Source organism: Falco peregrinus, chromosome 9 (assembly GCF_023634155.1).
Source record: "Falco peregrinus isolate bFalPer1 chromosome 9, bFalPer1.pri, whole genome shotgun sequence".
Classification (NCBI taxonomy): domain Eukaryota; kingdom Metazoa; phylum Chordata; class Aves; order Falconiformes; family Falconidae; genus Falco; species Falco peregrinus.
In genome coordinates, this window is record NC_073729.1 from 23,134,029 (window position 1) to 23,151,217 (window position 17,189).

Genomic DNA, 17,189 nt, shown 5'->3' on the forward strand with positions numbered 1-17,189 from the left:
GGGGGGCTGGGGTGTTAATCCAGCCCCGCAGGAGGGCTCGGGGGGGGGGTGGGGGTGGGGGGGGGTGGGCTACGGGGGGGGGCATGCGCCACTTGCGTCACACACACCCCCACCTGCAGCTGTTGCCACGGCAACAAGGGGAGCCCAGAGCATCCCCGGGTACCAGCCCTTCCCAGCTGTCCCCGGGGGTGGGGATGGCTGTGCTGAGTGACACCCCCCAGCCCCATGAGAGCCCAGGGCTGCACCCGCTCTGGGACAGCACCCAGCGTGGACCTGCAGTCCCCGAAGCCGCGGGGGCAGTGATGCTCTGGTGCCGGCTGAGGGCAGCCCCCGGCCACAGCAGCAGGCTCCTGCCCGGGGCCACGGCCTGGAGCAGGGAGGCCCGTGGGGCTGGCCCAGCCATGGCCGCGGCTCGCTGGCCACCGCCGCTGCCCCCCTGACCTCGCCATGGGCTGGTGCTCGGTGCCCGGCGCCATGCCCATGCTGCGGCCGGCCCAGCTCTGTTCCATGCGTGGCGGCTGCCAGCACCGTATCACCAGCTCCACAGGCAGAGCCAGGGACCCCCTCTGTCCCCCACCCCGCCCCAGCACAGCCCCCCCTCCCCTCCCCACCTCTGGACGGGCAGTGGTGGGGCTGTGTGGGAGCTGGGGCCTGGCTGCCCACCCATGGGCAGTGCCATGGGATCCCTCCCGGACAGAAGGACAGTAGAGGGACCACTGTTGGTGACAGCACTGGAACGGGGAAGGATGTGCTAAGGCCTCTGCCCCCCACCCCGCGCCCCCGAGGTAAGTGGGGAGTAGGTGGGGCTGGGGTGTGGCCAGGGCTGAGCCTGTGTGGGGGGACACAGGGGGTACGGCATGGGGGCAGCCCAGGGAAGGAGAGGGATGGGCATCACTGGGGTGGTCCCCAGGATGAGCCCCCCCTCCAAAGGCTGGTAGCACCAGGCAGGCTGGGCCCTCCCAGACCCCTGCATGCAAGAAGGGCCCTGCTGCTGTGTGGGGACAGAGGGACAAACACGTCCCCGGTTCTGGGGACACCCAGGCTGGGGCTGTGCAGGAGGACAGCCAGTCCCGTGGGCAGTGTCCCCCTGCGAGGCCTCTCCGGTGCAGGGCTTTGTTCAGCGCTGCGGCCGGCACCGAAAGGGTCCCAGTCCCCCCCCGCCCCCCCCGCCCCTCTCCTGCGGGCTGACAGCCCTGAACACATCCCCATGCACACGCACACACACACGCACACACGCACGCACGCACACACGCACGCACGCACACACGCACACACACACGCACGCACACACACACGCACACACACATGTGCATACACACACATGCACACACACACACATGCACACACACACACACGTGCACACACACGCACACACACATGCACGCACACACACACGTGCACCCACATGCAAACGCCAGGCTGCGGGGCACCCTGGTGAGGGCTGAGCAGGCAGTTCCCATGGCAATGCCCCATCCCCCGGGAGGGGACGCGGTGGTCCTGTCCCTGCAGTACGGTGGCTGTGTCCCCGTGTCCCCGGAAGGCAGCGGCTCCTTGGCCACCCCAAGGGTGGCTGCGTCCCTCCCTGCCACCGCTCCTCCTTCCCACCGCCGCCGATTGGGCGGCTGCCGGTGGCCTGATGTCGAGCCTCATCCTGCCAACGCGGCAACGGGGGCCATGCTGGGGCTGTGCCGGGTCTGGAGGCGGCCCAGGACGGGCAGTTCCCCGCAGTGCAAGGCAGGGGGTCCCCTCCTCCATCCCATATGGAAGCCCCACCGGGATACGGGCAGTGATGTGCTCAGTCACCCTGAGGATGTGGCCTTGGCCTCACTGCCCCAGCCAGGTCCTAGTGCCAAGACAGAACCTTGTGAGTGGGTGGGGGGCAGCTCCTGGGATCCCTCTTTGTGCTCCCCAACACAAGCAATGACCTCTGCATTGGGGGGCAGCTCCTGGGATCCCTCTTTGTGCTCCCCAACACAAGCAATGACCTCTGCATTGAGGGATGCAGCCAGTACAGGTGCCCTGTCCCCCATGTGCACCTCGGCACCAGGGCAGGAGCCCCTGTGGGTGCTGCTGCAGGAGGGGGGTGGCTGTGGGTCCCTGGGTCCTGCCACCCTCCCCATAGCCTGGACCACTCCCCCTGTGCCCCACAGGCCTGATGCCCACCTGTGAGCTGGACTGCAGTTGCGGCTGCGGGCCCAGCGTGGCGCAGGGGAAGTGGTATGGGGTCCATTCCTACCTCCACCTCTTCTATGAGGACTGTACCGGGGCCAGGTCCAGTGAAGACGGGGACAAGGATGGGTCCTGACCCCCGGAGCCTGGCCCCCCCCTCATCTGGAAGGTAAGAGACCCCAGAACCCTTCCTCCTGCCTCCTCCTGCCCACATCCTGCGTGGGGTGCATCCCACCATGGCATTTGGGTGGCCCTGTCCCCAGGTGAGCTTCTTCACAGGGACCTTGCTCCTGCTTGTGGGGGCTGCCATGCTGGCTGCTGGCTCCCTGGTGCCCCCAAAGCTGGAGGGGATCATGGTGGAGGAGTTTGTGGTGCTAGATGTGCAGGTGGTGCGGTACAACCACGCACTGGGGATGTGCTGGCTGGTGGGCATGGTGCTGTGCGCGATGGCTGGAGCGCTGGGAGCCATTGGGCTCCTCTCTTGTGCGCTGGCCCCACGCTGCCCTCAGGAAGAGGAACAGCAGCTCTCACCCATCCTGTGGGGCAGCCCCCCGCCACATGTGGTCCCCTGCCGCCCAGTGGGGACAGCGATGCCCTTTGACACCTCCTGCTTTTACGGCATCCAGCCCCGGCCCAGCACCTGGGGCCAGGGGTGTGATGGGTGATGGCTGGCATGGGGCCAAGCTGTGCTGCACCCTGGAACCAGCTGGATCACCTGGAGCTGGTTTGTGGCCAGCACTACAGGACATCTGGCTCAGTCCTGGCATGGCCACCATGTCCTGCCATCCCCTGGCCCTGCGGCTCCTGCACCCCGGCTTCTGCAGAGCAGTAAAAGGTGCCAAGAAATCCCTTTGCTGGTGGCTCAATGGCTGTTGCTGTGTCTGTGTCCAAACCCCCGTGAGCGCCAGGTTACGTGTGACGGCCACCGCCTGCCCCCACCGCCAGCAGCACCTCGTTCAGTTTGGTGTGGAACGGGATCAGAACCTGGGAATGAAACCATTTGGCCCAGTTTCACTGCTGGAGGCTGCTGAGGCTGCTGCTGGTGGCTGCCAGTACAGTGGTGGGCACCCACCCTGGGGGCACGGTGTGTGGGGGCACATGCAGCAGTGTGCCCTTTCCTGCCAGCCTGGTGCAGGCCTGCGCACCACCTGCCTTGGCCACTGCCACCTCAGCTCCCTGGGACACCCCTGCACACCAGGGTGCTGCTGTGTCTCAGCAGGAGGGTCCTCGTCACACAGCCCCACCGTGCTTGGGGACCAGCATCACTCTGGGGGCAAAGACCACCATCACTGCTGCTCAACCGGGTGCTGTCAGGCCCCTGTCCCACGTCTCCCTGAGGCCAGAACCCACCAGGGCCTTGTATCACCCCACAGGAACGTTGCAACACACACACATAATGCATTCCTGGCACGTGTGGCCCTGGGGGCACCCACCCCTGCTGGCAGTGGGCACCATGGGGGTGCCAGGGCCCCAGACTCTGCCTCTCATTCCCCTGGCTTGGCCCTCTGTCCTCAAGGAAGCCGAGCTGCTCCTGCAGACCGGCATGGCTGGTGGCCTGGCATGCTGGCATGTCTCCATGCTGCCTCTCGCAGCATCAGGGTGAGAGCACGTCCATGCCGCAGCAGTGACCTGGCTGGTGGCACACGGCTGCTCCAATAACCCTGGGCTGGAGGACCTGGTCACCCTGGGCAGGCTTGGGTGCAGCAGCAGCCATCCCCTCAGCTGGGGACCAGGGTGGGAGGGCGAGGCGAGGATGGGGAGTGGGAGAGGGGCCCATCTCCATGCCCTTGTGAGGTGCTGATGCTGGTCATGCAGGGGGACGTGGCGGGGCAGGGAGGCAGGCAGGGCAGCTGGGATCTTGCACTTGGGCTCACAGCAGCACCAGCCACAGCAGGGAGGGACAGGATGTGACAGGAGCGGGTGGCCACCCAGCGCGGCCCAGATCCAGCCTGGAGGAGGTGGCTGGCGAAGCCCCAGGACAGCCCTGAGCCAGTGAGGCCAAAGCCCCTGCACCCCCAGCCCCATGCGCCACCCCCGTGCCCCCCAGCCACTGGTCCCAGTGGATCGGGCCCCACGTCCTGCTGGAGCTGCACTGTGCATGGATCCACCGAGGCCAAGGACAGCTGCCAGGTACGGGCACCGCGTGCTCCAGCACGGGCAACCACTCCTTGACAGGGACAGGGAGGAAGAGCTGCAGTTAAGTGCCTGGAGGTGCTGGTGAGCAGGAGAGGAAGAGGAGGGCGCCAGGGCCGGGAGTGGAGGTGCCCAGGAGCACAGCTGGAGGCTGCAGCAGGGCGAGGCCACCAGACCAGGATGCTGCCCAGAGGCTCCATGTGCACCGTCAGCTCCGGGTGCCCGGCCCTGTGCCTTCAAAGCTGCCATGGCACAGGCATGCAGGCACAGGGGGGTCGAGCCCAACCGCAGCCCCCACCCTCAGCACAGCACTGAGCCGTGCCAAGTGGTGCCAAGTCACTACATCCGTGCAACAGCACCTGGGAATGACCTGGGCATTTGCACAGACCCCCATGTCCCGGTTTGTGCTTTTTTTGGGTAAGTAAAAGACACGTGTGACACCTCCTCCGGGGCTCTTTTCTCCACCGGGTCCCAGACATGCCTGGGAAGAGCCTGCGGCAGCTCTGTGCCCACAGGGCCGTTTAACCCTTCGGTTGGTGCTGGGCTCCAGCCCTGGCAGTGTGCAAAGGCACACGGTGCAAGGAACAGCGCTCTGCTGGCTCCCCAGGCCTCCCCCCACTGTAAACACACAGCCCTGCTCGCCCTCTGCCCTCCAAAACCCTGCCAAGCCCCCAGCAGCCCCCCACACCCCGGGGGCCTCTGTGTCCCTCCCAAAGGGCTTTGAGCACCATGAAGAAAATAATTTCCGGAGAGGGAAGCCCTGTCCGGATCCGGCACACACAACCACCGGCCTCACACCACCCAGCAGAGCCCGTTCCCAACCCCGGCTCAGTGGAGCCCAGCTGCTGGAGGCTGCGAGGGGACAGGGGTGACAGCTGGGCCTCCGCTGCCGGGCACGGTGCCCAGGATCCCCTCCCGCTGCCAGGCATCCGGCCCGGGTGCGGAAGTGGCAGGAGGACAGGCTATTTCCAGCCCCCTCTGCCCACCGCGCCACGGATCGGGGCAGTGGGGTTGTCCCGGAGAGCCAGCGGCACGCGCAGGTCCTGGCACTTAACCAAAGGTAGGCAGATGGAAGGGGAACAGCGACTGGGGCACGCAAACGCTGCTTGGTGCTGCTCCGGCTTCTCTCCCCACGGGGCTGCCGGGCGTGAGGCCACGCGGGCTGGTGACCGCAGAAGGGGACGTGCCAACTCCAGGCTACAGGATGCCATGAGAGCAGATCTGGCACCTCCGGCCCCACACCACAGCCCCTGCTAGCACAGGGAGAGGGAAGAAAGCGTGTTTAGTAACTGTTTATTTTACAGTTATAGGGTTTGTACAAATCTGCATTTACACGGGTATGTATAAGTCTTTGTACAGAGTAACTGAAGCACCCGAAGTGACCGTCTCCTCCCAGGCCCTTCCTCCCTCGGGGACAACGCAAGAACTAAAGTGCATCATGGCCAGAGAGTGTGGGGGCTGCAGGGGCATCCCCCTTGGAGGTGCTCCAGCCACTTCTGGGGCAGTGGGGGAAGTGTATGGAGGGGTCCCAGGACCTCCAGCAGCACCCCCAGGTCACCACAGACTCTCCTGCACCACAAGTTTCTAAAGTGCTAAGTCACCCAGCACTCGGCCTCGCACCGCTGCTGCCCCCGGCACAGGCTCTGCCTTCAACCGCACCGGGAGAGACCCGTGAGCAGCCCCCGGCTCTCACCACTGGCACAGCCAACCCTGGCACGGGTGGGCAGCAGAGGGGTGTCACTGCCCTGCGTGCAGCACAGCGGATGCAACATGTTCCGGGTTTCAGCCTGCAAAGGAAACTCCTCTGCTCAGAGCTGTACAGAAACATGGGGCAGACGTGACGACTGCTTGCACGCTCTGCCCAGGTCCGAAAGGCACAGCCGCCCCGAGAGCAAGGGCCCGTGGGGCAAACCAGAACTCACCCAGAGGCAGTTATCAACCAACAGGCAGGGGATTGGAACAGGAGGGTGCTGAGCTTTGCAGGGCGTGAGTTTTCTGCTCTATCCCGAAATCCATAACTCTTCAACCAACACCTAATTTTCAGGGGTGCAGCCCCTGGGCACGGCACAGATGGCTTTGGGCACAATGCAGCAATGGCGGGGGAGCTGGGTGGGAGCAGTCAGGGACAGGTAAGGGCACTTGCGGGAGGTTTAGCAGCTCAGGGGAGAGGTAGAGGCATATATTGTCTATTGGCTTTGTCTCAGTGGGACACCAAGTTGTCTAGAAGGATTTGCTGCTTAGCTTGGAGGGCAGAGAGCGCTAGGACTGTCACTGGGACCAGGTGGGGAGCCAGGAGCTATGCAGGGGTTGGAGGTGGCCTTTCTGGGAAACTCCCTCACTTGCATTATTCTGAGAGGTGATGCTGAAGTCTGATCAGCTTGTGGGTGAGATTTATGACAGATCTCCTACCGCAATGACTTCTGTCCTGTGCAAAGCATTTCACAAGGTGGAAAAAACCTTTCTCTGTGTTAAAGCCTGCTTCCAGAGCTGTAAAAAAGTCCGCAATGGGTGTTTATGGTGCCGCTAAGACTTGTGGTGATGCAATCTGGCACATGACAGCACATACCTCTGGCAGGGTGAGCAGACCCAAGATACGGTCATGCTACTGCCAGCAAAGGAGCTCCAGCAACCGAGAGCTAAGCTCCGTCTGGCCATCCTGTGGGTGTGCTCCTGTCCCCTGCCCTTCCCTCCTGTAAACAGATCATGCTGCAAAAGATGAGGAAGCAAAAAGAGCCAGGGAGTGTTATATGCTGGACAGAACCTTATGGCAGGATGCTGACAGGGAGTTGTGAAAGGATTGGCTCTACTCAGAGGTTGCCTATAGGAAAGGGAAGGGCTGGACCACTGGTAAAGCTGAACACAGACAGCAGGACAGGCTGGCAGCCTGCGGATGGGAGCAATACAGAGCCAGAGGGCTGCCCTGTGTTCCTCAGGAGTGTAACGGCCCCTTGCCCCCACCCACGCACGCACCTAGGCCAAACCCTGCCGTGACACTCTCTTCCAGGCAAGGATCTGCCCTCACTCCTACTAATTATCCCCAACAGAGAATGTGGGATTGTTTTGGCATAGCCCATACACAGCTCTCCACTCGTACGGTCACCTGTGCGCAGCCTGTACAGCTGGACTCGTCCATACCTCTGGTTCCTCACGAGACAGTGGCAGTGCCTGTCTGCTCACCCTGGCACAGGGAGGAGAGAACAAGGTGAGCATCGGTGTGGGGAACAATCCTGCTGGGCTGGTTCCCATCAGTCTCTGTCGCAAAGGCCAAAAGCGTCACTGGACGCAGCAAGAATAAAAAATAATCTTCAGACAAGTCGTTTCTGGACACGTCCTTTCATCAGTCGTCACCCCTTCCCACCAGGGAAGGACGTGGTGATAGGGAAGGCTCTTCCTCTGACTTCAGGGGAAAATCTGCAGTTCAAACTTGGGTGCCCACTCCAGCGCGCTCTTCACCACGGCCAGGGCAGCTGCTCCCAGCGCGACCGTCAGCCCCATCACCGCCAGCTTGACAAAGCGGTTGGTCCTCGGCTTTGTCAAGATGGATTTCGTCCGCTCCTCCCCTCGGAGCCGCTCCCTGAAGCGCTGCCTCAACACAGTGTCTGGTCTCTGCTGCACTGATGCCAGCTCAAAGTCCTTAAAAGTGGAAGCTGCAGTTCTGCAAGAGAAGAAACAGGTCAACGAGTGCCCCCACCTCACCTTCAGGACTGGCCTCCTGCTAGGGAGGAAGATCTTCATGTGCAAGCAGGAGCTGGTGAGGGGATGCAGAGAGCACGCAGCATACGGGCTGCCCCACACTCACCGTTCAGCCTGCTGCTGAGCGGCCTCCCTGGCAAGTTCGGATGGTGGGAACTGGACAAAAAGGTCCCCAGCTCTGCTGATCAGAGTCTCGTAAGGAAGGTCCTGTGGAATCTGGGACAGGAGGTGGTGGACTGAGGCCATGTCACACTCGCAGTCCAGAACTTCCTGCTCCCGGTACAGCACGATCTGCAGAGAGGAGCGAGAGCATGAGGACAGCTGGGGAAGCGGGGACCACTCCTTGTCACTCACTTCAGAGCCAGAAGAGAAAAACATTTTGCTTCCGGCGAGAGACCTGCCCTTCCTCAAGGGGACACACTGCCGTGAAACATTCCTCATCTGGGAAGAGAAATGCCAAACCCTTCCTGAGACTCCGAGGCCACAAAAAGCCCCTTTCTGGGCAGTTACTTCTGTCTTCTGGGCAGAGCCTGCTACTTGCAGGTCAGAGATGCAGGTAGAATCTCAGCAGTAGCTTGACTCCATGACTTGCCCTCAAACAGACTTGTTTGGATCCCTCATAGGAGAAAGGGCAGATGGCTGCCCAGCGCAGGGCTGCACCCAGCCAGCCCGGCTGCCAGCACCCAAGCAAGCACCCTGCAGCACAGCCAGCACATGAATGCAAAGAAAAACACCAGGTCATGCTGCCTCTGCAGCACTGAACCAGAACAGCCTGCACAACTGGACGCTCCCGGGCTGGCCCAAGCTTTTCTGGATCCCACCTGCCCTCTGCCATCACCAAGGACATCACTGGCTTTGGGGGGCCCCTGCAGAGCTGGGGACAGTGGGGACAGCAGCAGCACTGGGCTTACCAGCCCCTCTCTGTGGCCCTGAACTAGCAGCCATCTCATGCCGGCTCAGTTAATCCCCCTGCCATCCCAGCTGATACCTACCACAGCAGCAAAATAAATGGGCATCAATGGATGGCAAGCCAGGAAGAAATCGTATAATCGTACGACGTGCCTGAAGTCAGACAAAACGTGCCCAAACCAGGTGATCAGCCAGCTGAGAGCAAAGATGGTTCCCACCTCCGCGCTGCACAAAAAGAAAGCGCTGTTAGGGCAGCTCGGAACCAGCACCGAAATGCTCCTGGGCGATCCCTGCGCCGCACCTCCGCGCCTGGGAGGGGAAATAGAACTGGCTATCAGCAGAGCCTTCAGAGCTCAGTCCAGATCCATCAGCTGCACCTCTGATACAGTCCCAAGGCAAACTATTGCCACTACTCGTCTCACATCCAGTGGGGTCCACAGTGGAGGTCCAAATGGTGTGCTTTCAGGAGAGCCTGAACGTGTGATGTAGCACATCGCTGCCTGGCACACCAGGACACCCGAGGACACTCAGTGTCCTGCAGCACAGTCAACTTTTCAGATTCCTTTCCACCCTAAAGGCTTACTAACTTCTGGAAGTTTGTAATCACAGTTTGGTACCCAAAGACATCCCGGCCATGAAAGGTAACAGACACTTGCCCAGAAAAGGACTCTGGACTGAACCTTCCCACTTACCTTCCTGCTTCTGCTTTAATCTGCCTGGACTAATACCTGGGAATTCTCCCCAGAACTAGTAACAAACTACAGCAAGGTCACACCAGCCACAAAACTGGGCATGTGAAGTGGCTGTGGCAGCTTTGTGTGACACTGCCCACAACCCCCCAGCCCTTCCAACACGGACTGCAAACCCCTGGGGTGAAGACGGCACCATGCAAAACCCCTCAAGACAGGCAGCAGGGGTTTGGGTCTGCTCAGAAGCAGGATGTCACGTGGCTTCAAACTGTCACCATTAGCTGGGGACATGCTGGTGCAAACGGCCCCATGAACAGTAACATGAGACTGGCAGGGGAGAGCAAGGAGGCTCCGAGGGAACATCTGCGTACCTCTGCATGAAGTCATGCACCTCAGGGTTCACCTGGTCTATGATGGGCATCAGGTAATTTAAGATGTGCTTGGTATTATCCATTGTTGGGTCCATAAAATCCCTAAGGAAAGATTTAAAAGAAGCTCTGTTAAGCAACCACGTCGGGGAGCTCTCCCTCCAGCGAGGCAGCCAGAAGGTAAGTAAAAGTACTTGCAATAAACAGCTTTGCTGGCAGAGTGGCCCCCAGCCCCAAGGAATTCTGCCTGCTTGGGGTAGCCTCCTTCCTACTCGCCTGGGATACGCAGGGCTGATCTGCCCAGAAAACCCGGACCCAGACAATCACGCTGGTGTCAGCTGACACTTATTTTGCTGCAGTGCATGCGTGAACCGCAAAGCCTTTCCAGCATCCAAAATCCAACTCCCCGTCTGGGAGAGGAGAGAGAATTCCTCCAAACCACTCCCCAGCTGAAGGCTTGTTTTCATTTCAGTGCACAAACAGGAGCGTCACTTGACTTGGGGCTCAGGACACAGGCGGTATCCACCACGCTGTCCAGGGCAGTATACGGCTAAGTGGGAGGCACCGTACTGAGCCAGCCCCCAGGAGCTGCAGAGGCCCCAACAGCAGAGATGGCCAGAGAACGATGAATAATGCATACATGTTGGCTTTTTCAACTTCAAGAGACGCTACAAATTAACTGACAGCCTTCAATTATCCCTTCTCCAGAGCACAACTCCCTGCAAAGCCACGTGCTATTGTATGGTCACGCTGCTCTCTCGCAGCACCCCTCTGGGTATGGATGTGACAGGCAGCCGGCCCAAGGCTCTGCCTCCCAGGCTCCCCTTCCAGGCCAGTTCCACCTGCACGGGTGTCCCCACCACCTGAGAACATGCAGGCGGCTCCCCTCCTCCAGCTGAGTCTGCTGAATACCTAAGATGATGCGTCGAGAGCTTTTCCACCAGAGCTGTGGCCAGTCTGTCCCCCACCACCAGGAGAAAGGTGACCACGATGTCATGGTAGCCCTGGTAGTAGTGCAGCTGGGGGTTGCGCTTGAGGACGTGGAGGATAATATCGATGAGCTCCTCTTGCAACCCTTCCCTCTGGTCATCCGGCATCCCTGTGGGGACAGCACCAGGCAGCAGTGGGACAGGCTGCATCGCCTACAGTGCCTGCCATGGGAGCAAGCGCGGCTGCGGTATGCAAGGAGAGGACCCACCTGCCTTATCCCAAGAGATGTGGTGCAAAGGGGAGGGAGGTAAAACTAGCAGAAAAAAATATCCCAAGCCCTAATCCTGCCCCGCAGAACTCCAAAGGCCCAGGGAAAACCAGCCAGTTGGTAGGTTGCTTAATTTCTGGAGCTGCAGTGCTCCTACCTACGAGGAAGTCACCATGGAGGATGGGAGCAGGGTTTACTGATGTTTGTACAGTGCTGTGCAGAGCGAACTGCGCTGCACATCCAGTGCTGCTAAGGACATTTTAATCATTTTTAATTTCCCAGGGGTTCTAGAAAAAATTAAACAGGACCCATTTTCACAGAAACTGTGCCAACTGCATCAGATTGCAAGGCCTCCATCACCACAACTTTATATCGGTCCCCTGCTAACAACATGCGTTTAGGGACAGGATGTCACAGGAAAAACATTGCTCCCATGATGCACAGCTGCAGCCAGTTTCTGGCAGTTGTCAACAGATAAAATGCCCAAAGGCCAAGCAGAAAGTCCCAGCGGAGATCCTGCAATGACAAAGTTCTCCTTTTCCCCTGCTTCACTAATGTGTCTAAAAATAGGCAGGAGGCTGCCATTCAAGGGCAAAAAAATCTGTACTAGCAGACCCTTCAAGAATCAGGCTTGCACACAGTATCTGCACCCAAAACAGAGTAAGAGTGAATCGACTGTTTATGCAAAATAAAAGCAGCAGAAGAGGGAAGCAGATTCTGGCCAGAAATAACAACTGCTCTGCAGAGTTAGATATCTGCTGGATTACGTGTTTTATAAATAGCACAAGGCACCCGCCACCCATCAGAACTAAACAACTGCAAAACCAGTTTGCTTTTAAAGGTTCAGAGTTCTCTTAAATTTGGTGCATGAACCCAATCTTGAGACTGTTTTACACCAGAAATTGTCCTAACCACTGACAAACCTACCCTCCATGCCGCTGAGCTAGACCACAGCCTAAACCAAACTGAAGCAAACGGTACATTTCTCAAGCGTTCAACCTCTCCTAACGTCACCCTGTTCACAACAGCCGAGGGACACACGGGCTCTGGGCCTGCAGCTGTGTGACGGTACCAGCGGGCCAGCAGAGGGGCTCGGCAGGGCGGGGGCAGCGCTGGGACAGCCACACCAAAACCCGGCGGTGGCGCAGGCAGCTGAAGAAAACTGATAGCTGCAGAACGGCTTCACTGCGTGAAGGAGCTGCTGCAAGCTCACAAGGAAAAGCTTTCAAGAAGTCAGGCTCTCAGCGCAATCACCTGCTGCAAACCCCCCCAAGTAAGGACAGAACCAGGAGGAGCCCCACGGCACAGATCTTCCCCCTGCAGAGTGGGAAGAGGAGAATCCCCTCTCACCTGGTGGGAAACGGCGCAGGGATCGCCGCACGTCCAGTAACACTTGCTGGTAATCTTTATTGTCCTCTCGCAGCTCCTTTCCTGCTCAGAAAAAGGAATATAATTAACACTGAGTAGCGCAAAGGTACCAGGAAGAGAGTTGGGCAAGGGAGCTGGGAGCAATCCTGCTGAAGGCAGGAGGATGCGGCTGCACACACAGTCACAGCACCCCATCGTACGTCCCCTTTTTCATACATCACATGCCAGCCCTGTCCCCTCACTCGCGCTGCCGCACATTCTAACACTAACAGCGCTTCAGCACGAGGCAACGAGACTTACTATTTCTTCAAACAACATACATAAAAACCGCCTAAACTGACACTGCTCCCAGCACTCCTGGAAACATCTTTGCTCCACAACTTTGCTGTGCAATTCAAAGTGTACTCAGCAGCAGCAAGGCATGATATGCTCTGGAGATCACAAAGAATAGTTTATTAAATAGAAATAATTTGGAAGAAAACCCCATTCCACAGGGAGCTAGAGACAGTTACAACAGAAGAGAAAGGAATTTGCTGGCACATAGAACTATCTATGGGATCATGTGAAATTAAGTGTTGTCTTCCAGCAGCTCTGATCACCTAACATAATCCAGCCCTTGACTGACGTGGGGGGATGCACACTTCTGAACGGCCAGATTCAGGAACAACAATAACATCTGTTGTGGGGACTGTAAAAGCTACAGGACTCGAAGCTTCTGCATTGCTCAGGTTTAAAACCTATGCAGGTACCTCATCACGAAGGTCATTTTCCCTGCTTCTGCTCTGACCAAACACCACACATGCTTCATGCAACAAACTGCTTCATCTATGCCTGGAAGAGACACGTCGGAAGCATTTCGGCCAAGCCAGGGCTCAGCACAGCCACCTCTCCATGGCAGCAACAAAAATTAGGTTTGGTACCTTCTGCTGCAGATGAACTTACACAAGCCAGCTAACTGCTCAGGGCCCCACCAACCACATCCAAGGTGAACCAATTTCCATCACTGTCACTAAAGATAATAACACCCTTGTGGCACAATGGAAATGTTGTTTTTAGAAAGTTAAGTATTTCCAAATCTGCCATTTACATACAACCAGTGCATGAAGCTACAGTGTTCACGCTGCAGCACAAGTCCCCTTCGCACACGAGCTTGGTGGGAAACACACCAGTGCATACAGGGAAAAAGCTGGTCGGAAAGCACATGCTCCAGCCTCTGCGATCCTTCCTCTAGTGTGCACGGATATCACCGAGCAATTCTTCCAAAGCACCTGAGTCCAGGCTGTTCCATACCTGGAAGAGGGGGCAGGTCATCTGTATTAACACTTAGAAGCTTCGGCCACACTTTGCAACGAATCTCATCCGTTAAGAGCCCCCCCTCACTGATTGCCATCCGCCTGAGCGCAGCCACATCGATGGGGTCGCTGTTCAGAGCCTGATAAATTTCTGCCACTTTTCTTTTCTTCTTAGAATCGAAGTCTGTAAGAAGACCACAAAGAGGCAAGCTGATAGGCAACACTGGCATGGGGGTGGGGGCAGCAAGTCAGATCAGGGGGGCAAAACCACTCAGCTATGTCACACACACAAGGGAGATGACACGGGAGATTCAGCACACGCTCTGCCAGGACAGGCTAGGTATGACCCGGGTGGGTGACCCACCAGCTGACTGTCACCATCTCCACAAGCTCAGCACTATGGCTCACAGGGAATCCCCCTGCTTCCCTATCCACCCCGCTGGTCCCACCCTGGGAGGCCACCGCTTGGCTGGACCACACCTCACTTTCTTGCCACTTCACCCAGTAACTTGTCTGGGATTTTACGTTCTAGAAACTCCTGCTGTAACCGCAATTTTTATACACTGAAGGCTGTATTATTATACTGTATTTTTGTATCACTTTTTGAGAATTATTGGTAAAGAGTTTGCTTATATCTATCTATCTATCTAAAACTGCTCCTTGCACAGGAGCCGCCAGCACTGCCCGAGTAGATCCCTCACCCTCAGCTCCCACACACCCCAACGGGTCACGGCTCCATTCAGGACTGTGACAGCTGTACAGAGCCATCCCGCAACTGTTTGCTCTCTGACGCAGCTGCCAGCTCAGGTATCAAGTGTTTCCCAAGACCAAACTTTACGTTCCTATGGACTCCCAGCTAGACAGCAGCTCCTGGATGCAGTCATCCTAGGGAAAAGTCTGAGCATTTCCATTGACAGCAACCATCACAAAAAAAGGACATAATTACACCAGAGTTAACGAATCACAAGCATATTGACTTCTCTCCCAACAAACACTATGCTGGCTATTAGTATTCAAGCAGGTTACTCGTATTAAACAAATACTCCTCTTTTGTACGGCACACAAACTTGAGGGCAGGTAGGGAAGGGAATAACAGACAAAGCACGAGGTGCTCTGGTTTCAGATGGGTTAAATGCATTTACAGGACACAAGAGGGTTTCCTGGGGAGCTGAGAAGTGACACTATTTCACACTGCATTGTGGTATTTGTTACCGCTGTCTCATGCAAGGAAGGAGAGAGGTGGCTGGGAGCCACCCGATATCCCACACCAATATCCCACACCGGAGGACTTTCCGCTAAGGAGGCTGTACTGAGCAGCTGTGGGGCTGGAGCGCAGGATGAGGCCGCAAACGCTGCCTTTACCTTGGAAGCTTTTTCAACAGGTTTGACTACTCTTGGGATCCGAGCAGGATTTGTTCGATAAGGAACATGTCTGAATAGGATTTGGGGTGGGAGGAATTAAAAGGATCCTGATGGAGAAACAGCTGTTTCTCAGTGCCGCACCCTCCCCGCAGCAACTTGGGCAGCGTGTTCCTCAGCCCACGTGGCGCCTCGGTGCTGCCCCGGCCCATTCCCTGCTCCTGGGGGACCACGTGGACCACCCGGCTGGAAGCACTGCCTCCTGCAGCATCTGAGCGGGAGACGGCAGGACAGGCGCTGCTCAGGAGCACCCACCCTAAGTAGGTCAAGCAGTGGATGCTGTCTCAAGTGTTCTGTTTAAACACTTTTTAGATGAAAAGCTGTAACAACCTATGACAGATCTGCAGGTGCCCCCCATGATCCTGGTAACGTTAAAGGCTCCCCCAGTGACCACAATTTCCTGTTGTTGCCTTTCCTGCCCCTTGTGCAAGCAAAGTTATTTGACCAGGAACAGCAACCAGCCCCGCTCAGCTGGCCGTTCCCTGCCCCTGCCACAGGCAGGCACGGGGCTGTCACCCACCGGAGCCTTGGGAAGGAGCAGACAAAGCCTATGGAAGAAGAAACTCCTGATCGCACACAAGGAACTTTAATAGTATGAAGGAAAGCGCAGGCACTGTGGGCTCCTCTTCTGAGACTCACCAGCAACACCCCGATGTTTCCACCGTTGGAATGCACAGCGGCAGCGGCAGCAGCTGTTACCAAAAACTCCAGTTCAAACCCTTCTTCTGCACGTACAAACCTTAACTCACGGTGCCGGTCCCGCCTGGGAGGGCAGAGGGACACACGGGCGCGGGGGCTGACGGCACCGAACGCAAGCCGCACCGTCACGGAAGGTCCCCGGGTCTGCGGGCGCTTCTGCGGCTGGACGCAGCGGCAGGACTCCCGGGCGGGCCCCCGGTGCCGCTCCCGCCCGCGGGCCGGGCCGGCCGCCGACCCCCGCGGCCCGTAGCGCTGCCCGCCCGCCCCCGAGCGCGGCTCCGGGGTGGAAGCGGCCCCGCGTTCCCAACAGCCGGCACAGCGCGCAGGCGGCGGCGCTTACACCGGGGCTCCGCACGGCGAGCGACCCCGGCGCTGCTGCACTGCCCCCCCGGAGCGCCGCGCCGTCAGCCTGGCAACGGCAGGCCCGAGGGGCCCGGCCTGCGGGCGGGCGGCGGCCAAAGCGCAGCCCCGGCTGCCCCCGGGGCCAGCGTGCTCCCGCGCCCCGGGCCGCTGCGGGCCGGCCCGAGCTGAGGGCTGGGGGTCGGCGGGCCCCCCAGCCCCCCCCCCCGCCGGAGCGGCTACGAGCGCAGCGCCGAGCCCCGCCCCGCCGCCAGGGGGCGCCGCCGCACCGCCAGGGGGCGCTCCAGCCCCCACCTACCCGAGAGGAATCGGTGCCCCCCGCCCGCCCCGGCCCAGCCCGTACCGTGGCCGCCGACGCCGTTGCGCGGCGGGCTCCGCCGGGCCATGTTCCCGGGCGCTGCGGCGCATGCCGGGCCGGAGCGCGGCCGGGCCGGGCTGGGGCTCCGCGCTCCCCGCGCCGTCCAGCACCGCCCCGCCCCCGCCGCTCCCCCGCCCCTCCGCCACCGGCGCGCGGGCGGGACGTCATGGTGCCCCAGTGCGCAGGCGCGGCGCGGGCCGGCGGGTCACGCGGGGGGGGCGGGAGCGCATGCGCAGAGGGCGGGCGCCACACGTGGAGGCCCCCGCGCCGGTGGCATCGGGGGTTTTATTAAAAACTAAAACCAACAACAGCCCCCCCGGGCCCCCCGCACAGCCCCTGCCCAGCGCGGCCCGGGCACACGGCACCCCCCGCGGGGCCGCTGCCACCCCACGAACACCCTGAACCCTCGGGTGCGCCCGGTGGGCGCCGGCAGCGCGAGGCCAAGCGCCCCCCGAAGGCTCGTCACGTCCAGCACCGTCCCTCGGCACCCGGCCCTGCGCTTCCTCCTGCCAGGGCCGGCGGGCACCGGGCCCC

The 17,189-nt window shown here is 59.6% G+C and overlaps 2 protein-coding genes across 4 annotated transcripts; one reads left to right on the plus strand and one right to left on the minus strand.

Annotated features, from left to right (window-relative positions):
* Nucleotides 1–2,027: 2,027 nt before the first annotated feature.
* Nucleotides 2,028–3,240, plus strand: NRSN2 (neurensin 2). Its single transcript, XM_027790281.2, is given in 2 exon segments — nucleotides 2,028–2,338; nucleotides 2,433–3,240. Coding segments are annotated over 2 exon segments (585 nt in total). The 5' UTR covers nucleotides 2,028–2,155; the 3' UTR covers nucleotides 2,835–3,240.
* Nucleotides 3,241–5,581: 2,341 nt separating this feature from the next.
* TBC1D20 (TBC1 domain family member 20) lies at nucleotides 5,582–16,790 on the minus strand. Of its 3 annotated transcripts, none has more exons than XM_055814427.1 (8): nucleotides 16,641–16,790; nucleotides 13,818–14,003; nucleotides 12,510–12,590; nucleotides 10,874–11,060; nucleotides 9,965–10,066; nucleotides 8,988–9,129; nucleotides 8,102–8,286; nucleotides 5,582–7,957 (listed from the first exon to the last, which is right to left on the minus strand). In XM_055814427.1, exons 1-8 carry the CDS (start codon nucleotides 16,681–16,683, stop codon nucleotides 7,702–7,704), a joined length of 1,182 nt encoding a protein of 393 aa, XP_055670402.1. In that variant the 5' UTR covers nucleotides 16,684–16,790; the 3' UTR covers nucleotides 5,582–7,701. The 3 variants fall into 3 exon arrangements, with proteins under 3 accessions (XP_055670402.1, XP_055670403.1, XP_055670404.1); XM_055814428.1 differs by lacking the exon at nucleotides 16,641–16,790 and adding an exon at nucleotides 15,978–16,463; XM_055814429.1 differs by lacking the exon at nucleotides 13,818–14,003 and having other exon boundaries at nucleotides 16,641–16,779.
* Nucleotides 16,791–17,189: the final 399 nt, after the last annotated feature.